This window comes from Tasmannia lanceolata, unplaced genomic scaffold (assembly GCF_043159265.1).
Source record: "Tasmannia lanceolata isolate RefF3 unplaced genomic scaffold, GAP_Taslan_0.1 ptg000006l, whole genome shotgun sequence".
NCBI lineage: Eukaryota > Viridiplantae > Streptophyta > Magnoliopsida > Canellales > Winteraceae > Tasmannia > Tasmannia lanceolata.
The window spans coordinates 16276507-16303809 of record NW_027518683.1 but is presented as its reverse complement, the minus strand read 5'-3'; the positions used below and the strand labels follow the sequence as shown (position 1 = coordinate 16303809).

Below are 27303 nucleotides of genomic sequence, written 5' to 3'. Positions count from 1 at the left end.
ACAAGTGGTGAGAAAAGGTGGTGGTTCATTGACATCAGTGGTTAGTAGAGCTAGTCAAATTTAACTTGTCGAGTAACACACCAAAGGCATCTGAGTTAGAGCCCATTGGGTCAAAACATTCAGAACCACATGAACAACCTAATCTTTTTTCTTTTTTTTTATTGAATGATCCACATGAACAACCAAATCATGAGTTCAGGACCAGGTGGGATGAAATATCCGAATAATTACTAAGTTAAGAGACACATCTGTCAAATATAAATACAAACAGATGAACGAGACCTGAATGAGAATATGTACCTCATTTGGTATATGGGAACCAGTCTTACAATCCAAGCGAAGGTATATAACTTCAATGTTGAATTCATTGGAGGCCGAAGCAGGTGGAGGTTTTCAGCTGACAGACGAATAGACGAATGCCCCGCAGTTTGTAACCGGAATGAACAAATTTCATAAAATTCAGCCAACATTACTAGAGGGAATAAATCATGCGGTCAGAAAGTCCTGCACCCACCACTTTTTTGTATCTCTGCAACTGTAGTTCCAATAGATCAATGTGTCTCTTTTCAATGAGATTAAACACTCGTTGTAGATCCTTCAGACACCACAAGAGACTGTTAGTTAGCTCAAAGGCACAACATCAAGAACGTTAAAAGAAAAGAAAAGAAAAGAAAAGGAAAGGGCACTTTCTGGTCACCAAAAACCTTATTTCCTATTTTATATCGCCAGTTGTGCCTCGTGTTTTCGTCTTTATTTTAGACTCTTTTATAAAAGGAAGAATCATCCTAACCATCACTCCAGAGACAAATGGTACAGGTAATAACAATGACAATATGTGTGGCTTCAATGTGCCTGCTGTAAAAGAAAGAAACCTGGACCCAGCTAACCAACCACCTCCTTGCCAAATGTTCAAAAACATAATCTTAACATAAAATCGCTTTTCCAATTTCGGAGTTAACTTTGGCAAGTTAATGGTAAACCCAAGCCTAATTAAAATGATCGAGTCAATCATTAACTCAGCCACTGTTTTTATCACATGTATTTCATATAAATATTTATCAATAATACATACACCACATTTCATATGCAATTCATAAAAATATAATTATGTAACACATACTGGTATAGTATACCACTAACACGCTAAACTGCAAAGAAAGATACCTTTTCTTTTCTAAAATAACTTTTCATATTTAATATAAAAAATTATCGCAAAGATAAAAAATAGTGAGAATATACAGCATAAATTCTACATATAAGAAGGCAGGACTAAATCTGCACTTTCCATGATTTTGCTAGTTTTTCTAAAAGTTTAATAGTTTTACTTTTCAACGAAAATATAAAAAAATAGTTACAATATTATAAAATATAGTATTAAGAGTACAATAGTATAAGTTGAATTATTATATACTTTTTTCAGTATATATAATCATTTGTTAGAAGCAGAATAATTAGCAACCAGTCACTGAAAAAGTGTGAATGACGTCAGTACCAAATGAACTATTAAAAGGGTTTTCCAACTTCCGGTCATGGGGCCAATAACACATGAGACATAAATCTAAAAGGAGGATCAATAAATATGGTCCTTGCCAGAAAGAAGATGTGCATTGCGAATTTTAGTATTAAACATTGACTAGTTCAAATAGCAGATCCCCAACATAAATGAAAAAAGAAATAGAAATAGATGCACACCTTGAGTTTGACACGAGCTCCATTCAGGTCAAGCACAATATTACTGACATCAACAGCTTTTAATTCATCGACTGATGCTATGGTGCTAGTTTCTGGGCCCGAGTCATACCCAGGCGTTCTTTCCGAGCTTTCAAAATCTATCTCCATTTCCTCATCTTCATCACTAAAATCTTCAATCTGGTCTTCCTGATCAAGGTCAATGTATTGTTGTTCGGTGGAATTTTCTGGGACGTCACTCGGTGAGGATGTTCCAATTTGTACGGTTGCAAAATCTGATAGGATAGTATACGGCTTTTTATCAAGCAAAGGCCTTGCAATATCAAATGGCACCCACCTACAGAATACATCAACATATTTTTTCAACACAGAGAACCATAACTTTCTTACGTGACAATGGAAACATCAAATAATTAGTCAGAAGTCAGAGTTTCAAGCCATAAAATACAAGCGCCCACCTACCTACTAAGATGCCTAGATACTAACAAACAGGTTCCATACCCAGGTCTGGCACTTCAAGTATTATTTGTGCTGTACCCAATTTGATATGCTCGTGCAACTAAATTATAAACTTGATAGACCCATGCAATCTAAATCAAATGATAAACCTGATACACCATGCAATCTAATTTTTTTTTTGAATGGTAACCATGCAATCTAAATTCAACAAGAAGAAACTGAAATTTTGATTTTTTTTTTTTAAGATTTTTTTTCGATCTTCTCACACTGCAGGCAAGGGTATGGCACCCATTTCTATGTTCCAGGTAGCATAGCCTGTCAGTAGCTTGTAAAGGAACAAGGAACTTACTGGTAACGAAGAGGGCATAGAAGCTCAGATGGACGGTATGAAGCCTTGTATCTCATTTTGCTGCAGGATTGAATATAATAGCCAAGATAATAGTATTGAAGGCTAGAGCAATGGACTTGAGTTTCTTTAACCCAACCTATTTCTCGCAGAGCTGAATACTTGCCTAGTGATAAGAAAGCGAGGTCTGGGTCCCAGAACAAATATTTGCTTGACAAACATTTTGGAAGTATATCCACCACACCAACTGCAACAAGCTGCCCATCAATCACGTACTGTTGATGGAAAGAGCCAAACCCGCAAGGTGGAACAGTCCCATCACCAGATGGTGGAACAAATATTATGGGAGTGTCCACCAAAAATCTTTTGTATGAGCTTTCCTTTACCTGATCTGGTTTATCATTATGCACTCTAATTTGATATCTTTTGTACAGTTCATATTCTTCCGGATCAAAACTTGACCTTTTCAAACGGATCTCGAGTTTTCGTCTTTTATGAGGACATTCACTGCTATTAAGCAAGCAACCATGATTAGCATTAGCTCCACTTCCTTCGGTAGATACAGCGGACGCATTAACAGAGACATGCACTTCATTTGAACCAATTTGATTGGAATTAAGAAAAAAATTAAGGTGCCCGTTGGAAGCTTTGGTTGAGAGATTGGAAAGTTCTCCCTGCTGATCCAATGAACATGCCAACTTTTCTGCCACGGCTTTTGGTGAAAGTTCCAAAGACTGCCAATTTTGAGTTTCAACATTCCTCAATAACCCTAATTGGAGGGATGTTTTCTCTGCTGATAGCGACCGTTTTAGGGCTGCTGCAATCTGAAACGGGACACTGCTAGTGTACAACAGATCTCCCGATATTTCAGTTAGTTTCTTCTTAACTTGTGGAGCCACCTTCTTCACAATAGCCTTCGGGAATTTAATATCAGAAGGAAATTCTCCCTTTTCAATGCATGCACTTACGGCATTATCGATTTTGTTTGATAAATAATGCATATATTGTTCTGACTGATGTTTCTCTTCGCAATTACCAGAAGATGATTCCTTCCTCACTGATTCTGAGACCATAACACTTGAAGATGCGTTGCTGAGTGAGCTGTCTAAAGCTTTGGCAGAGTTTGGATTATCCTTAAACTGGTCTAAATTTTGAGCATTAAGTGTCCCATCTAAAAACCTGCACGATAAATTACAACCTATATCATTCTTCTAAATAAATTTATCCAAAAATTCTGTATGACCAGTGTTTAAACTCGGGACATGGTATAATATGTCGTCAAGGTGTCATGGGCATCTTCAAATGAACATAAATGTTTAAGAAAAGAATCAGAGCTGGAACCAAAGTAGATATTATCCAAATGAAAGGAGAGCCAGCAAAAAATACTTTTGCATTCTTTTAGATACACGAACTTGCTCTTTCGAGGGAACAAAATCATCTGCTTTGAGACGGATTGTATATGAAGGGCAACATGTCCTTTCCATCTCTGGTTTATAAAGAAATGAGCCAGACCTCCTCCAGCCATGGTCAAGTAGTTCTGCCAACAGGTGTTCACAGAAGGATTAAGAAATATAGTGGTGACATATAAAGGAAACCTAAAGTAAGAGCAAAAGGAATTCATCAGTTGCGATTCAAAAAAGAAAAGATAAGAAATCACCAGTTACATCAAAGTTTTCCCACAATGATTGGACTATTATACTTGTCGATTTAACAAACATATCACAAAAGTAAGTTGGTGAACACCAAATACTTCGGACCTACCCTTACATGAGAAAGGTATCGAAGATGGTTCCACCGGTAGTCAGCCCCTTCGCTTCCCTAGTTAGAGGTAACCCCTCAGCTAACTTTATCTACAGAATATAGAGAGCACGCACCACACTACTACTATACCAGGCATGGTTTTAAATTTCGACCGAAATCCAAAATTTCGTTCCAAAATTTCGGGTTTCGGTCGAGACCAACACCGAAATTGGGTACACACGAAACGATGGTTTATTTAGACCGAAATTTTGAAATTTCGGTCAAAATTTGGCTTATCCCGAAATTTCCTCCGAAATTTAAGGGATTTCACCCAAAAATTTAGATTTTGGATAATTACTTAATATTTTCCCGAAATTTCGGCCGAAATTGAAATTACAGAAATTGTATACGGGATAAAATCTTATTTTATTGTATTTCGAACGAAATTTCGGTTTCGGTGAGGACGAAACGCATTTCGAAACCGAAATTTGAAACCATGATACCAGGGCATTTAGCTTTCACTGGGAAGAAGAGATGACTTCCAGGCAAGCCAAGTGAAAGGAATATCTGCTGGTTATGGAACAAATGGGTTTTATAATTGAGCAAGCAACGGATCTAAGCCACAGGAGCTGAACAAGCCGCAGGAACAGGAAAGATCTTGTTGTTATAGCTGTTTTGGCTGACGCTCGTCCTTCTTAGTATAGTCGCGTTTAGGGGGGCCCGCCCTATTAGTAAGGCATGATAGTGAACGACTCTGCTGCCAAACTGACCGCCTTGGAAATGGGAGAAGACTCCCATTGATGCTCACTTCCACAAACATCAGATTTTCCACTCTTCTTGTTCCAAGCCTTGATGGCGTTCAACAATCGTAGGGCTCCCATCCGAGGTTCCTCTTCCTGGGTAGAGAATGGCCGAGGTAGCAAATAGGCAGGGATCCCTGAGTCATATCCAGAAGGAGTAGATTTCCTGACAGTTGGTGAACACCAAATACTCACAGGAATACGTGCGGGCAGCATATACTATGAAGCTTGGGGTATGAACACCTTAAATTGCCCTCCAAATTCATGAGGAAAAATGTGGTAAAGTGTTGTGCAAATGTCTTCATATAGTGGCATTGATATATAAACCAAATGTTGAGGTGACGAGATGGAAGATTTCATTTGTGTTTTCTTGGCGAAGACAAAGAGCTTGTAACCCTAAGACCTTTTCATCCCGAGGAAGAGAATAATGGAAGGCTGAGGTAGCGAACAGGCAAGGATCCCCGAGTCATATCCAGCAAGGAGTAGATTTCCTGACAGTTGGTGAACACCAAATACTCACAGGAATACGTGAAGCTCAAGATGTGGGCAGGATATACTATGAAGCTTGGGGTATGAACACCTTAGATTACCCTCCAAATTCATGAGGAAAAATGTGGTAAAGTGTTGTGCAAATGTCTTCATATAGTGGCATTGACATATAAACCACATGTTGAGGTGACGAGATGGAAGATTTCCTTTGTGTTTTCTTGGCGAAGACAAAAAGCTTGTAACCCCCTAAGACATTTTCATCCCCACTGAAATGCGTTGATATATAAACCATGCCAGGAAGGTGCTGGTTTCAGTGGAAATTTAAAACCAGCACAAAACAACCGAAATTCATTTCGGTTTCAATATACATTGATATATAAACCAAATGTTAGGGTTACAAGTTCTTGGCGAAGAAAAATCCCCACTGAAATGCATATTGAAACCGAAATGAATTTTGAAACCAAAATCACAAGGGTATTAGTTGTATACTATATCACTGTCTGTTACATAATTATATTTATATGAATTCCATGTGGAATTTGGTGAAGGTATTATGTATAAACATTTATATGAATTATATGTGAAATGTGGTATATACCGAATTATCAAACATGCGCTACAATGCATGTCACTAAGTGTTCGATGTTGTCAAACCATTACAAATGACTGTCTTGCTTATTTGATGGTTTCTAAGTGTGTATTTGTGCTTAGTCTAGCATTTCTTGAAGTTTCATTTTAAAATTCTATCATTTGCATATGTTTTCAGACATTTTCGTAATGTTACACAATTTCCACTGAAATTTCCAACTGAAATCACAACAATTCTGTTTTCGGGGCAACCGAAAACCTTGCTTCCTGCCTAGCGAGTATGCCAAATCAAATTAACTGAGCCAAATAATGAGAACGGTTCAAGGAAACGGGATGAAGCAATGTTTAACACATAAGAATGAGTTAGGTCATAGCTAATCTAAAACTTATTCTTGGCCAATGTACCAAATTTTGTACTTATTTCATTTTGTGGGAATAAAAATGACAGGCAAATGCTCGTAGATAAAAAAAAAATCAAAAAAATTAAAATAAAAATCAATTGGAGCTTACCTTGAGCGAGAACTGTCGAAGGAATTGTTATAGCACAATGTAATGATACTTTTTCATGTCAGGATGTACTCATAGAAGACTTTCAGTTTCTTCAGAGATACATATGAGGATGTCGAGCATCAATGTGTTTTATTGGGACTTATGGACATAACAATTGTAACAATTCATTTTCTATGAAAAAATGATAAAAAAGAAACACAATATGCATGTGGAACTCTTCCAACTTCACTCAGTAATGAGCATATTGATTTGCCGAGACCAATCAAGTCAGCTGGGCTACGGCGCAATGTTAGATTTATTGCATCTAAGGAGTGAGAGGATTACTTCCTAGGTGGTCACTTGAAGGATCTCCAAACAATAGTTTTACATTTCGGCTGAAATCCAAAATTTTGGCCGAAATATTTCAGTTTCGGTCTGTTTGGACCGAAACTGAAATTACATTGAATCGGATTTTTACATGATTTCCCCGAAATTTCACCGAAATCCAAAATTTCAACCGAAATTTCATTTTCACCCTTAATTACAAAATTTCTACCGAAATGTAAAAGATTTCCACCAAAATGGCCGAAATTTCCACCGAAATTTTGTACTTTTCAGTGGAAATTTTAAGAAAACCGATTTTTTTGTCAAATTTTTAAGAAAACTGAAATTCCGGTTTCGGTGGTGTTCGAAACCGACATTTAAAACCTTGCTTCAAAAACTTGGTGCCTGATAATTGCCTGTTAATTTGCAAACATGGTTTCAAGGATCCATTTGGGTTTTTGAGATGGCTAGGTTAGAGGTGCTGGGATTTAAGGAAAATATGGAGCAGTGATGGGTCGAATTACACTATGAGGGGTGGAGGGCTTCCAATTTATGGTAACTAAAATTTAGAGCAAAGAGTCCTTAGGTTCCATCATCGACAAAGAAGAGGAGGTATTATTTCAAATGAAGTGCTTGAATAGGTTACTGGAGGAGCATACATTCTAGGAAGAAGAAATGTCCTACATAATTAAGTTGAAAGAGGATTATTAATGCCTCCTCAAATGGGAAGAAATAACTTGGAAGTAAAAGTTCAGCGCTCTTTGGGGAAAAAAAAGAAGGGGATAGACACAAGGTTCTTTTTCACCAACTATCAAACACATGGGGAAGATTGAATTTTATTCGTTGCATGACTTCAAGCGTGTCTTCATTATGGGTTTCAATCAAGAATTTCGAGATATTTAAAAGAGAAGTAGTGGAATTCGTTATAGAATTTCAGGAGTGGTTAAACAGAAATGCAAACATATCTTCATTTATCTCATTCCCAAGAAAGGAGGGTCTATTGAAATTGACTATTCTTTCCCCATAAGCTCAAGGGCCATCCATGTTAACATGGATTCTTCAAAATCGACTAAGTACTCGTGTTGGACATGTCTCGGACTCCAATACTATTGGATTCACTAAGACACTTCTAGATCTCTTTATCTGTTTTTTTTCTAAATACTACCACCACACCTTTACAATTACCTCATGTTTTGAGTTTAACCCATACTAATAGTAAGTTTCTTAAATATAAATAAAACATCATATCTACTTAATCTATTAAAATTTTCAATATATTACTTGTTATAACCATATTATTATGTAAAAAAATTAAAATTTGAGAATTGATAAAAATATTTTGGCGAATCCACACATCAGTCTTTTTGAGATTTGCCTAATCCGACACTCGATATCCATGTCAGATTCTGACACTCGTACCCATACTGATGCAACATACTGGGCCATGTTATAAAAATCAAAATTGTGTCATAAATCATGAAGGGGCCAAATCATGAACCGCATAGAATTGTAAGCCAGAGTTTTGATACACATGCATGAAAGGCCTAAATTGTGTAAGCTTCTTTGAGAAAGAATATACCCTTGGAGTTTGTTTCTGGTGTTTCTTTGTCTTTTTTATTCATTCAATTTGAAAATGGTGGGGAAAGTAGATGATACATGGAAACATTGTAGAATGCTGTGTGAGAATAATAAACAAGATTTTAGATCCAACTTTACGGAAATCATATTGGGGCAATGTGTTTCAAATGAAAGAACACCTTGGTCAAACAAAGAAAGATTTAATGGCGTGGCCTAGAGTTAGTGATGAAGTATGGGATACGTTAAAGAAACTTTTGGAAGATACAAAAAGATCCAAGGCAACAACGTAGGGCCACTGATTGTGAGCCAAGTGAAGTATATTCGAGCAGGTGAATTGTTCTGTTTGTAGTTTGATAAATTATAGCTTGATTGTACTTATGCTTGAATTCAATAATTGTTTGTGTAGTTACACTTGAAGAGGAGGATTAGAATTTGTAAAATACAACCACAAACATCAAGTCTATTGGGGAAAAGGCAGATAGAACAAGGGTGTTTTTTTTTTTTTTTTTTTGAAAAACAGATAGAACAAGGGTGATATATTGAAAATATCAATAGATTCCAAAGTCTAAATGCTTACTTTCTTTAAATGTTTGAGGAAACTCACTACACAAAAAGAAGGAAACAACAAAGAAGAGGAACAATATGTGTCTTCCTCTAAATCTAAGGAAGAAGAAGAGGGCAGCAACTTTTATGTTGAGGGAGATTATTACGACGACAGTGACTGCGGAGATATAGGATGGTAAAGATATGTGATGCTTGCACATCTAGATCAAGAATATAGACGTCTTACAACTTAACATTTGTGGACTTGCTTCTTATGTTCTGCTTTTGAAATTATGATACAAGATCTATGAGAGTTTACTGACTTTACCTTGACTGCTAGGTATGGACTTAACGAAATCCTTTAACAATATCACGCATTATTAGCACACCATACATGGTTTGCATTCACATGACTTTGCATCCCAGATTAGAATCCCAGCTATATTAGTTGGCTCCTTTCTTTTACCTATCCCATATATCTTGGAATATCCATTGTCATACGGTTATGGGCCAGCTTGTAGATTGCCCATAATCTCTCTTGTATCTTCCACTAATCTCTAGTGTAAACATTATAAAAACACAACAGCTGAACACTTTCATGTATGCAGTTTTTCACCAAAAAAATTCTTAAAACATTTTCATGGTATCAGAGCTACCCACCACGGCTTTCATACGAAAGACTTGAGCAATCCCTCCTCGCGACTAAGGTACCTTTTAACTTCCCATTTTTAATGACGGCATCATCTTCTATTGCTACCACATATGATCTACGACCTGATTCTCCTAATGTTTCTCCCCGTCTGTCCTGCCACCTTGCCACTCCATGATTACCCATTCACAAGATGGTACGCGATGCCCACATGACCTTCACAATTTTCTTGGTATAGAGGCTCGATGGACTTCTCACTCCTTGTGCCTTGCTCAGACCAAGTACAACTTGATATGCTATCTCGCGCACACAATCCTTGTTCCGCGCCAGTTTCCCTAGACTCTAAATTGTCTATTGGGGATGATGATTAGCTTGCCAATGTTACTGAGTATCAAAGTATTTTTGGGTCCCTACGGTACCTAACACTTATTCGGCTTAATATCCCTCAACCAAGTCTGTTCATGCATGAACACGAATAACCCACTTTCAAGCAGTCCAACAAATCCTTCAATATCACACGGGTTATCTCATCTATGACCTAACTATCTCACCATGTCCACTTTCTCTCTTTGCATCTCACTAGGATGCAGATTGGGAAGATTGGCTAATAGCAGTCGCTCTATAATAGGCTTTTGTGTTTTTCTTGGGCCTAACCTTCTCTCATGGGCCTCTAAGAAGCAGCCCACCATCTCTCGTTCAAGAGTTGAAGAAAAGTACAAGGCTCTCGCAATTAGTCTTGGAAATCTCGTGGCCCTCCTAACATCTCCGCGATCATGTTATTCACATCAGTTATCCGTTTACATTATATTAAGATATCATTAGTGCATTTACCATTCAAAAAAAAAAAAAAAAAGATATCCCGACATATGGCTACCGACCCAGTCTTCCATGCCACCAAACACATCGAGGTGGACTATCACTTTGGTCATGATCTAGTCACCAAGGGCTATTTATGACTCCGTTATTGTTAACTTTCATGATCAAGTTGCAGAGGTGAATACCAAGGATCTACAAGTACTGCCTTTTCACTTTTTTTGAAGCAAACTAATGGCTCAGCCATTGCCATTGGTTTGAAGGGGAATATTATTGACACCGTTTTGCATTCCAGACTAGAATAACAGTTGGATTAGTCATCTCCTTTCCTTTATCTATCCCATACTATTGGGATATCCATTGTTGTACAGTTATGGGCCAGCTGATTGATTGCATATAATCCCTCTTGTGTCTTCCCATAATCTCTTGCATAAGCATTATAAATACACAGCAGAAACACACTTTTATGTAAGCAAGTTTTCACCAAAACATCATCTTCTCAAAGCATTTTCATACATTCATAGTATGTGCTATTTAATTGAGGGCTTTCAATGGAAATAGATGGTTAATCAACATATGATTTTTCTGAATTTTATTTTCCAAATCTTTTGAATATTTTTTTTATGATTTATGATACGGTTTAAATTTTGAGAACATTGATGGGGGTGGTGCAAGTATTTGAGCGTTTGTGAAGCTTTTTTTATTCTCTTTCACTGTTTGTCAAGTTTGAGACTTGAAAAGTGTTGTAATTCCTAGAGTCAAAGAATGCATTATAAGTATCATCCCCTTCAAAAAAATTCCTAAACTAATATTTGGACCGCAATGAGACTAATGCCTACTTGTTTTAGATTCTAGAAAAGGATTTGCACTGTAAAGATTGAACCACATAAGCTGCTTGCTCTTATCAATGTCATCTTTTAGAATACATGTTATTTTAAGTGACTTCTATTATTTCTGACAATAGAGAGTGGATTGACCACCCCCAAGCTCAATCATTGTAATTACAATGAAGAAGCTTCTCAAATATGTGTGTGTGTGTGATCAGATAAAACTTCAGATATTACGTCAAATTGCTGGCCTAGAAAAAGATGTGTGCTAAAATAGAAGAGCGAAAACCGTACCTTGGCGTTTTGCAGCTTATTTTGATGAAATTAAGGATAGAGTGGGGATGGCATCCATCTCTTTTTTACATGTTAGGCGCTCTGCCAATGCTGAAGCATATAGACTGGCAAGAGCTGGGATGTTCAAAGAAAGTTTGGAACTCTTTGATTTTTTACCCCCTTAACTTTGTATTGTCTTTTCCTATCTTTTTGGTTTGTTTTCTCTTGTATCCTTAGGGACCCTCTCGGTCCCTGTTTGCATTAATGAATCTTTGCCATTCGAAAAAAAAAAATAGAAGAGCAAAAGACAACTGAAAACTGGAGATATTAAAATGTATCAGATTATATTAAAATCACTAACTTATGCAAAGGTACTGCATAGAAACGAGAGTGGACTGAAATGTAGGGAGAGTGTTGATCTCATAATAGCCAAGCAGAAATATATATAACACCAACCAACAAAGTTCTTAACCTGATGGAAGAACCACTGTTATAATGTAATACGGAATCATTCGTTTCACGTCACTAAATTGATGGTGTCAATGATGTTGGAATTTTAACTGTAATTTTTCAAAAAAAAAAAAACGATTCTTATGATTCGTAAAAAAGACAATGGAATTTTAACTGTAACTTTTTCTGTACCATGTGTGTGCAAAGTAATATTTTGTAATATGGTGACTAGCTAAAGATGCAGACCTTGATAGTCATCAACTGTAATGCTGTGAGCCCATAAACCTGCAAAGTCATGCAAACAAACAAAGATCAATGGAAAACCCAACCTGATATCTAAATCCTTACATCGGTAAAGTTTTTTTTTTTTTTGAAGGATCAAATAAATGAGCAAATCATTCAGTAAAGCACTGTCATGTGCTTCTGATAGCCTGTTAGTAATATCATTTCATACAAATGCAAATGTTCAATAATATGACATAAAACCAAGTGTTAACCATGTAGAAAACAACTCATATATATATAGGGAAATGATATCTACGCCATGGTGTTTCGATAAACAAGCGCTCCACTTGTTTGTCGTGTAGTATTTAAAGGGATTTCAGAGGATATTATGGTTCTCAGAAAGCTCTTTAAAGCCTTTAAATACTACACGACAAACAAGTGGAGCGCATGTTTATCGAAACACTTGGCGCAGATATCATTTCCCTATATATATATATATATATATATATATATATATATATATACACTTGGCGCAGATATCATTTCCCTATATATATATATATATATATATATATATATATATATATATATCCCTCAGCACAAGAGTAGACCATATGATAAATGCTTTCAAATCAAATATTTATTGATGAAATGACAATAACGCTGTCTTCAATAAGAAAAGCTGAATGGAATAAATGCTTACACCCTAAGAGGACAATTAATATATCTTTCATATATAAAGCACAAGTGCACAACATTGTGATTGCTTAAAAACAAAAACACACTAATTTTTCATCAAACAAAGCTGAATGCGACAGGTGGCTTCATTATAAGGCTGGCATTATGAGTGAATAGAAACACAAAAATGATACATATCCTACCACAGGATGGTTTTGAACCCACTACAACATCAAAGTTATGATACAGGAAACAGTCAATGGATGAGTTCAAGCTCAAAATAATGCATGTTGACCCATCCTTACACCTAAAGAAAAGCATATGTATTAAATCAGTTTTCCTTCGCTCAACAGCTTAGATCTTCAATAAAAGGCTGAAAATATTGAAATAAAGTTACATCAGAGGAAGTCAAACTGGATTCACCATTGACAGACTTGAAACCTCCTTGTGGGAGAGTTCCGCATAACAGCGCTTCACACTTCACCGTATTGAACTTACTCGAACCCATATAAAAGCATCCAAAAAATCAATTAGATGTCACCACATTCCCTGTAAGTAAAAGTAATAGAACCCCAAAATTATAGACCAAACAAAGCACCATAGATCCTAAATTTCTTCTCCATGGATACTCCTACATCAGATGCTCCAAAAAAAAGAACTCAACAGAAACATGCAAGCCTTTTAGAAAAATGGGTCAAGTTGTCTCGGCCATTTTTTTCACACGGTGGGAGTTTGTACTGGGTAATTGTTGGCTAGCCAAACCAAACTAAACTAAAAAGAATCCAATTCCATTTCATGTCAAGTATAAGGTCACTACTGGTTTGGCTCTACAAATCCAATAAAAACTTGAAACCTCGGCCGAGTCAATGTGAAACTTGGCTTGGTAGATGAAAAACTTGTTCTACTTGCTGAAGCCAACTCGCCCAGGCCAATGGGTGAGTCCTTGTTAAAACCAGTTTTAGGCATTCATCATAGAAACCTATGATTTGGCCGACACTACGAGTTTATTGCCAACATGTGTCGTGTCGTGTCCGACATGACACCCGTGTCGAAACTCCTTTAGACACTTTTAGATATACTGCTAGAAGTGCTAGCAACTTTATATGTATGTATGTGTATGAGTGTGATACTATTTCTATTTTTTTAGGGGTTTCCATGTCAGATACCTTGGATCTGTGTCGAAACTTGGTGGAAACTCGGCATACAAATCCGTGTCTACAAATCATGAGTATATATACTTTCTATTTTAGCCATGTCCCCATTTTTAAATTTTACGAGTTTTCCGTGTCTGACACCCTGTGTTCGTGTCGAGACGCGACACTCGTGCCCGTGTCCACAAATCATAGATAGCAACACATATCTGCGTCAGATTTAGCTCAACTTTCTTACCGGAAGCAACACGTAGCCTTCATTCAATAAGATCCACAAGGAGACCTAACTACATCTAAGAACCAACAGAGATCTACATATAATAAGGAGGAAGGGCTGTTTCACTGTTCAAGTCTACATGGCAGCCCTCCCCTTCCTCCCTCAAGTCTATGTGGCATCAGAATTTCCTATGTGGCATGTAAGAATTTCCAAACACCGTTGCTATTATATCCAAAACGTTATGAATCGTGAATCATGGCATTTATTCATAAACCTTATCCTTTACCAATTCCAATCTCAAACACTTCCAATAGTAATATCCCGAATTTCTTGGCATTTATTCAGAAACCTTAGCTTAGCCCTTACCAATTCCACACTTAATCGTTTCCAATAGTAATGCATGTTTCCAGTAATGCACCAATTTGGCAGATTAATTCCCGCTATGCATGACATAATTTTGTTTCAGTTTTTCTCGCCTATTTAATTCAAAAAAGGAACACCGATTCATCTCAAAGCACCTCTCTCTCTCTCTCTCTCTCTCTCTCTCTCTAACTTCCAAAAAAAAACTCCCATTATAGATTCACATAAAATGTACAGATTTTGTTTCCACTACGCTTCCTATTCACACAGATTCATTTCCAAGCAACCTCTCTCTCTCTCTCTCTCTCTCTCTCTCTAACTTCCAAAATAGAAACTCTCCCATTATAGATTCACATAAATGTACAGATTTTGTTTCCCACTACGCTTCCTACTCACACATTATTTACTACAAATGTGATATTTTTATTGGTATTTATTTCTGATTTTTTTTACATCTTTTCCATCTTTGCTGGCCCTGAGAGATCTACCATTCCGAATACGATTTGTTGAGAACCAGAAGAAATTTCCCCAGCCAACAACACTTTCATGTCTATTATCTCCGTGCCATCCTTCTTTTTTTTGGCCCCCCGTTGATGTTCTTTGGGATTTTAGCCTCAATCCATGACTTAAAATGTCAAGTCAGGTGGTAAAGTTGATGTTGGTGGAAGAGATTATTTCAAGGAGATATAGTCCTCCGGTGCATCTTAGCATGTATGTCTTCCTTTTTTTCATTTTTTCTTTTTTCATCAAATTAATTTCGTAACATTATTTTCAAAGGTTTCTCAAGGTACACATTTCATCAGCTGCTCTTCTCTTACTAGAGAATAGATCTTTTAATTTCCTTCTCTCTTACTAGAGAATAGATCTTTTAATTTCCTTCTTATGGCATAACGGGTACAAGAGTCATCATGTCTACGGTTCTTTGTCATAAGGAGAGAGAGAGAGAGAGAGAGAGAGAGAGAGAGAGAGAGAGAGAGAGAATGGTCATTGACTTGGGCCCAGCGTCATTAAGATAGGACTCCCTCTCTGATGGTTTTTAATTGCTAAACTGAAGTAGCAAATAGAAAGATTTGAACGGTTACTATAGAAAAGTTATTTTCATTAAATTTCACCTAATTATATTCTGTTGTTAGGTATCATCTTTAGCACAATCAACTATCCCTTTCTAACAAGGGTTTCTTTCCCATCTAGATTATCTTTGAACCCGTGCATCGCACGGTTGATCCCACTAGTAAAATCATCGAAGTATAATAAGTTTCAGATTCGTCTTTTTTGTCTAAACTTTCGGATGATATGTTTAAACTGTAAAGCAAACGATGAATTAAACCACACAAATCATCATAACCAATCCAAATACTTCATGCAAATACCCTTCATTCAATTAGATCCATAAGGAGACCTAACTACATCTAAAAACCCTCAAATTTAAAAGTACAAAAGATTCAGATTCCATCTTCTGTCTAGAGTCTACACTTTCTTCATATATGTTCTAATTGTAAAGCAAATGATGAATTAAACTTTTATACTTGTAAATTTTATCATGCAGCAGCAAAAAGGAAACACATAACACAATCAAAATCTCAAAATTAAGCTATGAATTACTTTAATCTTTAGTTCCAATCGAAATTTCCCTAAGATCTATTCGAATTATAAAGCATTCGCCATTATCGGTCAAAAAAAATCGCCTAGTTTCAAACAAACCGACATATTTAAAGAATCGAGATATAGAAAACAAAGAAAACGAGATGAATAGTTAGATCGAAGGATCTAACCATGAGCGAGACTGGTGTTTGAACCAGATTTGCAATATCCACAAGTACTCTTTCTTCGTCCATGATCGACAATTAGGGTTTCGCCTCTTCCTCTACTGCTACTACTAGCCTCGCCTCTCATTTTCTCCGCCATTTTCCAATCAAACAAAAGAATTCTCTTTCATTCGTTCCTTTTCAGAAAATCATTAGGGTTTTTGTTTTCCCTTTTTCTTGAATGAATTTCTTTTGTCGGCTCTGTGAATTGAAAAGGAAAATACAGCTAAGCAAGAGAAAGCCCACCAACCTTTGAAAATAGAAAGATTATATGCTGAGAATAAGCCTGGAAAAAAGCCTTCTTCGGTAGCCGCGCGGACACGTAAGTGCAGATTTGTTTGGTTAGAGCTGGGGCCCGCATTATTTAGGCGATCTAAACCGTTCATTTGGATCGCTCAATTGCACACGTCTCAGGTCTGTGAAGAATCAGATTTTCCAAGGGGGTTACAAGATAGTGGCAGGCAAATGCACTTATAATTCATGCAAAAAGTATGTGCTCTATGAATTGGGATTTTTTCCCTATTTTGGGAAGATATCGAGTAAGTTTTCAATTTTTGTTTATAGTCGACATCAAATGGGTTTTTTTCCCATTTTGGGAAGATATTGGATTAGTTCTCAATTTCGTGTATAGTCTACATCAACAAAAAATCATCAATATAAAGAGTCCTATAACTAGTCATAAATAGATCTCCTCAAGGATGGAGGTAGGGGGGCTGTTGGTGCCGAAATCCGCTCTTGCTAGGAAGATACTTCACTTCAGATCGATCTTATCCTGCGCTCAGAGAACACAACATGAGAGAGGTCCTGGAATTTGGAATCCTGGAAGACCCTCATACACTCAAGTTAGAAAGCGGCACAATAACCGAGCAACAAAGGAGCATAATAATGTTATGAGTGCGAGAGCTTGGATTGCGTACCTTGGGTGTGGGGGTCTTTTTATATATCCAAAGTCCTAGGCAGCTTATAGTGTTAGCCCTTTTGGAGACTTTCCAATTGTCCAACTTCCGCGAGGAATCGGATTCCGTGTTTATCTGAGCGATTTGAGTTTCCTTGTGGAATTTGGTTTCTACTTATATCTCGGAGCTTTTAGGAAAGCTTCCTTGTACGGCTCAGAGTCTCTTGTTAGGCTCTTTCCCATTTGAACATAGTTGCTAATATAAGTGTCACGCCCCAAACCATACCCATGGCGTAGGACATGACAGCACTGTATACCTACAAAGAAATCTCCACAAGCATACAAGGCTACAATTTATAGGATTTCTTAAAAAGCCCTAGGTGATAATTATCACGAAGAAAAAAATGCCCCCCTCCATATGAGAGGGCAAATTTTTGCAAAGTGTAATTGGGGTATTTACAATAAGCGATGTTAAAAGACTTCTCTGCCCTTCATAATTGATATTTGGTCCTCCAGTGTCGAACCTGGGCCACATGGAATGTGCTTATTGGTGGACGGATTTTACTCCTAACAAGGACAAGTGAGGGGAGGGTGATTGACCCCCCTCTGAAAAATCTCAAAGGAGTAATACCCTTCTTTTCTCTCCAATTTTGCTCTGCTCAACCTCCTAAATCACAAGTTTGCCGTAAGAGGGTAACTCTCCTTCTTAAATTACAAGTTTACCTGTAGTCTCTCTCTCTCTCTCATCATAACTTGTATTATCGTTCTTACTCGCGAGGTTTGTCACACCCCCAAACAGAACTCCGGTCTCGGTACATAACAGCACCATAAATTCTCAGAAACCTTGAATATGCAAGGCATTGAAAGAACCATGCAATAAAACAGAGCAACTAAATAACTAATCCATGAATAAATGATTTACTAACTGTCAGAGTATTAGATATGGAAACTAAATCTCTTTGTCCAAAGGACTACATAAATCAAACTAAATGAAATATTAAAGGTTTATTCATACTAAAGCTACTATCTCAAATGAACTGAATAATAGAAAATCTCCTATAACTTAAGTAACTCGGGTCGGGTCGGGTTGGGCCCCTTCAAACCCGGCTCGACCCGAGATTCATGCAGGCCTTTGGATCGTTGACCCGGCTCAACCTGAAACCCGAGAAACATGAACCCAACCCAAGCTATTTTCAGGTCGGGTCGATACGGTTGCAGCCCTACTCTCAACCCAATCCCATGCATAGGGTCGAGCCATCATTTTACACCTCATATTTAGATGGGTGGGGCCCATTAGCTAGCATAGCATGGGCCACGAATGTTAGCTAAACGTTATTTTTTAATTTTTTTCATTCGTCATTTTTCCACAGAATTTTTTATTTGAATTTTTTTACGACAAAAATAAATTCCTAGCCTTTTCTAAATATGGGGAATTCTAGACTCACAGGAGCCCTTGTAAAAAATCAGGGAAAGGGTGCCCTCATTGGTCAACACGTACAGTTTTGACCAATGAGGGCGCACTTTTCCTGTTTTTTTTTGCAAGGGCTCCCGTGAGTTCTAGCATTCTTCTTCTAAATATAATTTTCCATATAAATTATTTTCTAAAATAAAAATTTTTCTGATTTTTCAAGGAAAATGAAAACCTATTAGATGTTAGATTTTTTTCCATATAATATTATTTTCACTGGAATGTTTTTTACACCTTATAGCAAAGGTGGATCCCACCATTTTATACCACATGTTTTGATGAAGTGAGTGGGCCCCACCAATGTGTAGCATGTGTAGGAGTGGGACCCACAATTTTACAACCCAGGTTTGATGGTGCGGGCCCACCATTTCTATCTAGAACCATGTATTGGGTAGGGCCCACCATTTTACACATAGCCCCGGAATGCTCGTTGAATCAAATTCAATCGGAATTCTAGGCCTATAGCCTTTCTTAACGCATGGTTCCGCGTTCATAGTTTCCTATTTTGAAAAGGATTAACAACTCGTAGGAAACTAATTTCAAATAGGACTCTTTGTATGTTTTTAAATAGGATTAAACATGGGAGGAGAAGAGTTGAGTATAGAGGAAAATCTCAAGCGTGGAAAAAAATCTAAAGAGATAGCTGAGAAAAGAGGGCAATCTGAAAGGCGCGACGGAATGCTTGCGGCGTACGAATTTCACATCGCGTCGGCCCAAAAGATCAACAATCAAAAAGAGTATTACAAGATTCTCGACGTCTCAGTTTCGGCTGATTCTGAAAAAATCAAAAAGCAATACAAGAAATTGGCGTTGCTGATTCATCCAGACAAGAACAGGTCTAAGGCGAGCGTTCGAACCCGGAAGGGTGTAGCTCTTTGGCGTAAAGTCATGGGTTTGCTCCCCAGTGACGAGCGTTCGAATCCCCCCTCGCAGAAAAATTATATTTCGCTTCCTTTAATTAATCTTGCTTTATTTTGTAAGGTGGAGTTTTAGGTTTGAGGGGAGACCTTCTTAGAAATTTTAGATGATATATTTTGTTGTTACTTGTCTTGGGAGCTTTTAGATGATCTATTCTGTTTTATTTTGTTGTTAATTATTTCTTTTGGGCGCTGATATCCCTCCTGGCTAACGTTAAACGTTAGGATTTAACGTATATGTCACTTTCCCACCATTTGACCCCTCTCTCTCTCTCCACACACACAACAACAGGAACAGTTGGTGGGCTCAACAGAAACCATTGGTGGAAATGGTGGGCCCATCTTTGAACAACGTAGGCCCCGCCCATACCACACCATAAGATAATCCAAACCGTCCATTTGATGGGCCATAAACGTATATAGGTTGCGTCCCAAAATATCATTTCCATAGGCTGATCCTAGCCCTCCGATCTAAATAGAAACTACATCTTATGCAACCTCTATAGATTGTAGGGTTGTGATCATCCTATGGAAATGATTTTTGGGGCACAACCTATTTACATTGTGGCCTATCAAATGAATGGTTTGGATCATTCTATGGAGTTGGTCGTAAAGTAACATTAAGGCCCGTCCACAACATAGGATGATCCAAGCCGTCCATGGTTTGGATAATCCTATGGAGTTGGTCGTATAGTTACATTAAGGCCCAATTGCAGGCCCCACCGATATTTTTTCAAATTGAAGTGTACCGTCCACAACATAGGATGATCCAAGCCGTCCATGGTTTGGATCATCCTATGGTGTGGTTCGTACAGTAATATTAAGGCCCAATTTAGGCCCCACCCATATTTTAAAAAATGAAGTGTACCGTCCAGACCATAGGATGATCCGAGCCGTCCATTTGATGGGCCATAACGTAAATGGATTGTGCCCCCAAAAGGGTTGGCCCATCAAATGAATGGTTTGGATCATCCTGTGGTTGTACAGTAACATTAAGGCTCGTCCACAACATAGGATGATCCCAAGCCGTCCATGGTTTGGATAATCCTATGGAGTTAGTCGTACACTAACATTAAGGCCCAATCGTAGGCCCCACCGATATTTTTCAAATTGAAGCGTACCATCCACAACATAGGATGATCCAAGCCGTCCATGGTTTGGATCATCCTATGGTGTGGTTCGTACCAATTTAGGCCCCACCCATATTTTTGAAAATGAAATGTACCGTCCAGACCGTAGGATGATCCGAGCCCTCCATTTGATGGGCCACAATGTAAATAGGTTGTGCCCCAAAAATCATTTCCGTAGGATGATCAAAACCCTACAATCTATAGAGGTTGCATAAGATGTAGTTTCTATTTAGATCGGAGGGCTAGGATCAGCCTATTGAAATAATATTTTGGGATGCAACCTATTTACGTTTATGGCCCATCAAATGGACGCTTTGGATTATCCTATGGTGTGGTATGGGCAGGGCCTACGTTGTTAAAAGATGGGCCCACCATTCCACCAACGATTTCTGTTGGGCCCACCAACTATTCCTGTTGTGTGTGTGTGGAGAGAGAGAGAGAGAGACCGGTCAAATGGTGGGAAAACGTTAGCCGTTTCCTTTTATTACTTCCCTTGATATTTGATCTAACGGTCTAAAAATATCATGGGCCGTACCGCCTGCAGCGGACTTCACTCTAGGGCACTCCCTCCTTCACAAAACCCAAACCCTATATAAAACTTACTATCTCTAAAAAGTTACTATTAAAACTCGTATCCCTAAAATCTCCCTCCCTATATTTGCTTTTGTCCAATATCTCCCTAAAATCTCTCCCCACTCTCTAGAGTCTCTCAATATATCATAACGCTTCACTCACAACGAATTTTTTCCTCAATAATTTTCACTATATATGAAAAATGAGGAATTCTAGACTGAAGGGAGCGATGGTGATGTGCAGCCAATGGGCGAGCCCTTTCACCTCTTTTTTTCAAGGGCTCCCTTCAGTTTAGACTTCCTCATGAAAAATATGTGTGAAATTCAATAGTAATTAGCTTGTTTTTATTTATACAAAGAAGTATGTTGTAATAGTTTGATATCCGCACTACCATATTTTGATTATGGCACCGCTTGCTTTGTTTTACAGTTTTCTGATTGGACGTTGATAGCATTTGAATATTGTAACATTTATTAAAAAAGATAATTAAAAAGGCATTAAAGAAAGAAAGTAGTGCTATTAACAACATATCACAGTGTGTATATCAATCACCCATATGCCTTGACTTGGGGGGTGTAGGTTATGTATTTTTTTCTTCTATGGAATAATAGTTTACTCACACCTTTGCCCAAGAAAAACATTTCAGATGAAAAAAATTTCTTAGGATTTTTTATTTTCGATAATTTAGAGGAAAATAATACACTTATGGGTCAAATGGGGTTTTGGTTATGTATTTTTTTTCCACGGAATAATAGTTAACTCAAACCTTTGCGAAAGAAAAACATTTCCGATGAAAAAAAATTTCTTATGATTTTTTTAATTTCCGATAATTTTTTTTCTGATGGGGTTTAGATTTGTTTTTTCTCTGAGTAATAATTTTTTTTGTCTGAGAAGAAGAAGCATTTGTAAAAGAGATTTCTATAGCTACTTGACATGGCCATTGGAATTTGGAAAGAATTGTTTTGTTATCATTTTGATTTTTAAGACCGTTATATTTATAATAGAGTGTCTTCTACAACAATTTATAAGATGATTCTACATGTACGTACCATTATTTAGGCATACACTTTGCATTTAAAAAGTTAGTTAACTTTGAATCTAATGTGGTATCTTTTCGTTCTAAGGTAACTTTCAATCCGTGCCACGGTTCATCACATATAAATGCTATACATGAATAAGAGAAATTATCTGATGCCCGACCGTCAAAATAAAGGTCGGAGAGAGACAAAACCTCTCTCCCTTGATTTTTAATCCAAGGGAAAGCACCGTTTTTTAATTTTTCCTTGGTTCAAAAACCAAGGCAGCAGGTTTTGTCTCCTTCCACTCTTTACATTTGACGGTCGAACATCATATAATTTCTCCATGAATAATATGAAATTTTACATGGTGTTCGGGCGTGAAGATCAGTATTTTTCAACAATGTACAGTGAGCCCACTTCATAGGATGATCCAAAACGTTGATTTGTTGGGCTACAAAATAAATAGGTTGCATCCCGTAAATCATCTTCATAGATGATCCCAACCTTCCGATCTAGAGGTTTCTACACTGTGCCGTCCCTCTACATACTAGAGGTTAAGTGCTATCCTAAAGAGATGACTTACGGGATACAACCTATTTAACTTGTGGCCCAACAAATGAACCGTTTCCATTATCCTATGAAGTGGGCCCCCTGTACATTTTGAGAAATACTGGACTTCACATGCACATAACATTTAAAATCTCCAATAATCTATCTATAATATGGGATTTGCTAGACAATTTCGCCGAAAGCCAAATCGCGGCTTTATTTTGCATTTGACTGTGTGAAAACAACCGCCTTAGATTAATTAAATGAATAAGACAAAATCTGCCAAAAATCAACACGTGTGGCGGTTCTCGCATGCAAAAGCCAGCCGTGAAATGGCTTTCCATGAAATTGCCTAGCACAATTCTAAACATGTTTATTTCCTTATTTATTCGTTTTATTTTAAATTTTTTTGGGAAACTTTTCTCCGTGAAAATTTTTACTGGAAATTTTTGTATGATTGATTTCTTATACACCTCATGCATGGCATGATTGATTTCTTATACACCTCATGGATGGTATCCGCGCCAAGTGTTTCAATAAACATGCGTTCCACTTATTTGTCGTGTAGTATTTAAAGGGTTTAAAGAGCTTTTTGAGAACACCCTTTAAATACTACGTGACAAACAAGTGGAGCTCTTGTTTATCGAAACACCTTGGCGCATAGGGTGGGTCCCATGCATCAAGTAGGGTCCACCATTTTACCTCCTGTTTTGATAGGGTGGGTCCCGTGCTCTCAACCCGATCCCATGCATAGGGTGTGGCCCACCATTTTACACCTCATATTTAGATGGGGTGGGGCCCATTACACACGTATAGCATGGCCAAGAATATTAGTATAAGCTAAACGTGATTTTTTTCATTTTGTCATTCTTTTTTATTGGAAATGTTTTACCAGAAAAATAAATAATAAATTTCTAGCCTTATCGAAAAACAATCTTATTTTCATATTTTCAAGGAAAATTGAAAACCTACTTAGACCTTGTATCTTTCCCGTATAATATTATTTTCCCTGGAATTTTTTACACCTTACAACATAGGTGGATCCCACCATTTTACACCCATGTTTTGATGGACTGAGTGGGGGCCACCATTTAATACCAAATGCATCGCATGGGGAGTGGAACCCACAATTTTGCACCTAAGGTTTGTTGGTGCGGGCCCACCATTTGTATCTAAAACGATGCATTAGGTGGAACCCACCATTTTACAAAGGCATTCAATTCAATTGGACTCAGAGTTTCTTGTTTATGAATTTTATACCAGATGCATCGCATGGTAGGACTCAGAGTCAGAAGTAAAGTTTCTTATTTCTAACTCTTGCTTGAGTTGGAAGCAAAAAATCCAGGAGAAAATACCAAGCAGTTGCGTTATTCGCTGGATTCTTTTTTCGTAGGTATTTAAATAGGACTCGTCCAGGAGACACCATGATAATAAGGAACAACTGAGGAGAAAAAAATACTGAGAAATAGAAGGGAGTGAAACTTGAAAGAAAAGAGTAGAGTATGGAGACTCTCAATCGTGCGGAAAATGCTAGAGAGATTGCAGAGAAAAGGTTCGTGAATGGTAACGTAAAAGGCGCGAGGAGGATGGCTTGCATAGCTAGAAACTTTGTACCTGAACTCGACCACATTGCCAGAATGATTGCCGCATACGGAGTTCATCTCGCTGCGGCCCAAAAGATCAACAATCAACCGGAAAAGTATAAGGCGCGAGGAGAATGGTAATGTAAAAGGCGCGAGGAGGATGGCTTATTCATCCGGATAAGAACCGATCAAAGGCTGCAGTTGAGGCGTTTAAGCTAATTGGAGAGGCCAAGTATTTCTTATCAGATGTAGCAAAAAGGAAAGAGTTTTATTTTATTCTCTCTCTCTCTCTCTCTCACTCTCTCTCTCTCTCTCCTTTCTGTTTAGCCATCTCTGCATACTGGCGAATCTCCTCCATATCCATTTCTAACTCTTGCTTGAGTTGGAAGCTAGCAAAAAATCAGAAGGGATTTTATTTTTACTATAGATTGAAGGGCGCTCCTTCATTTTAGTTTGAAAATGCAATAAATACGGAATGGGTTTTAGATTTTATATCTTTGGGAAAACTACTAGATACTCCCAAGATAAAAATGTATCTACTAGATTCACCCCAAAATTTTCATGTATCTACCTTCTAAACACATCTCTTCTCTTATAAAGGTAACATCTCTGTCGTATGAGATTTTATGTGGTATAAGCCTGTATGGTTATTTTTCATTTGATGGGCACACCTTAGGATGATCTAAACCGTGGATTTGATGGGCCACAACATAAATAGGTCGTGGCCTAAAAATCATCTCCACAGGATCATCTCAACTCTCTATTGAGGAGCTGCATATTATGGAAACCTTATATAGATCCGAGGGTAGGGATCATCGTATGAAAATGAATTTCGGGCCACGATTAGTTTAGGTTGTGGCCCATCAAATCGAGGGTTTGGATCATCCTCTGGTGTGCCCATCAAATGGGCAGTTTGGATCCTGTGAATTAAACATTTTAAATATAAGTTTCATGAAATTTTAAAGGTAAGTCTCTCTCTCTCCTGTGAATTAAACATAAGTTTCATGAAATTTTATATGATATTATAAAATCACTCACAAAATAAATGATAGAATTTTCTATTTCATATACATCCTTACCAATAATGAAATTGTCATGACACATTTATAAAACCTGTTTGGAATTGGATGGCAGGAAAACATTTCTTAAGGAAATTTTTTTCATGGGAATTCTTTACATTGGCATGTCGAATTTTTTTTTTTCATGATAAATCGGTGTCTCCAAGAGAGCCGTATATATTTGAGAGGACGCGATTGAGATGACTCTGAGACATGACTAAAAATAATAATAATAAAAAAAGTCGATCCAATTTTGAGTAGAGTTTTTTGTTTCCTAATTTTTGCCACTTCTCATCACTCGGAGACACAACAAGTTCATGAATATTTTTTTCATAATATGCTAGCGCCTCCAAGTGGTGAGAGGGGTGGGGGAACAAAATATAGGAAACTAGTGTCTCCAATTTTGCGATTTTTTTGCCGCCTCATCACCGGAGACACTAGTTTCCTGGTTTTTTTTTGCCACACCACTCTCATCTCCAATTGGAGACTATGATTTATCACGAAAAAAAGTTCATGGTGGCCAAATGTGCCACTGGAGACACTGATTTATCACGAAAAAAAAATCATGGTAGCCAAACGTGTCCTTAAATAATTTAAATTTAAAGGGAAATGATAAAGTTTAGGGACATTATTATAATTTAAAGTTCCCTGTAAGCAAAACCTGAACTGTGGTGGTTCAAGTTACTTTTTTTCATGTAAAATCAAACAATGGAAAAGGATGAAATTTTGGAAAAAGTTTTTCCTAACTTTTCCAAAAAATTCTTCCAATCCAAAAGAGGAAAGACCATGGAAATATATCTACAAGGGATTTTTTGGTGACTTTCTCAGAAAGGCATCTCGCATCTGGCAGTTGCGTAAGAGAGCAGCCACATAGGCTCACTTTTCAGCAGATTTTGTCTTATTCATTTGATTCATCAGATGTGGCTGCGCTCTCATGCAACAGCCTGCCGCAAAATGCCTTCCTGCGAAAATCCCTAGCAATCACGCCGAATTTGAAACTCCAAATTCCAATCCAGAGCCTGAATCCAAGTTTTTGGAGAAAAATAGAGCACTGGCCGTAACAAACTGCAATCAGATTGAAACTGGAAAGCCTAATACAAAGTTAATTCTTTCAACTGTTCATGTAACAAAACTTATTTTTGGAAGAGGTTTGTGATGAATTCATTAGGCACCCCGTGCTAATGATGGAGGAGCACTAAATGGTATTAGGTACATGCCGCCAATTTAATTCAAAAGGGCGGTTAGCATTCAGAAGGGTTGGAACACTAAAGACAAGGTTTTAAATTTCAGTTTCAAAAATAACAATTCAGAAAGAAATCACAGCCGAAATACTTTTTCTTTTAATTTTTTGTCCTTTTTTTAGAAATATCTTAAAGGAATCTCATGATTCTTCTCGCATAGTGAAGTTGATTTTTGTCGGGTTTTTGTCGAAATGTCTTTATTTTTTATTTGAAAGTTACATGCTCTGCATATTTCGACCAAAACATTAATGAAATCCCAAAATTTCAGACGAAATCTTGTATTTTTTCGAATCCAAGTAGATTTCGTTTCAGCCAAAATTTAAAACCATGGCTAAACTGACATATTGCACAAGCTATAGAAATGAACACCAACCACA

At 37.4% G+C, this 27303-nt stretch overlaps 1 protein-coding gene across 2 annotated transcripts; it reads right to left on the bottom strand.

Moving 5' to 3' along the window:
• Positions 1-132: 132 nt before the first annotated feature.
• On the bottom strand, positions 133-16750 carry LOC143879910 (arginyl-tRNA--protein transferase 2-like). Of its 2 annotated transcripts, none has more exons than XM_077382594.1 (6): positions 16461-16750; positions 12304-12342; positions 3881-4031; positions 2498-3673; positions 1693-2026; positions 133-595 (listed from the first exon to the last, which is right to left on the bottom strand). In XM_077382594.1, exons 1-6 carry the CDS (start codon positions 16591-16593, stop codon positions 473-475), a joined length of 1956 nt encoding a protein of 651 aa, XP_077238709.1. In that variant the 5' UTR covers positions 16594-16750; the 3' UTR covers positions 133-472. The 2 variants fall into 2 exon arrangements, with proteins under 2 accessions (XP_077238709.1, XP_077238710.1); XM_077382595.1 differs by having other exon boundaries at positions 12250-12342; positions 16461-16477.
• Positions 16751-27303: the final 10553 nt, after the last annotated feature.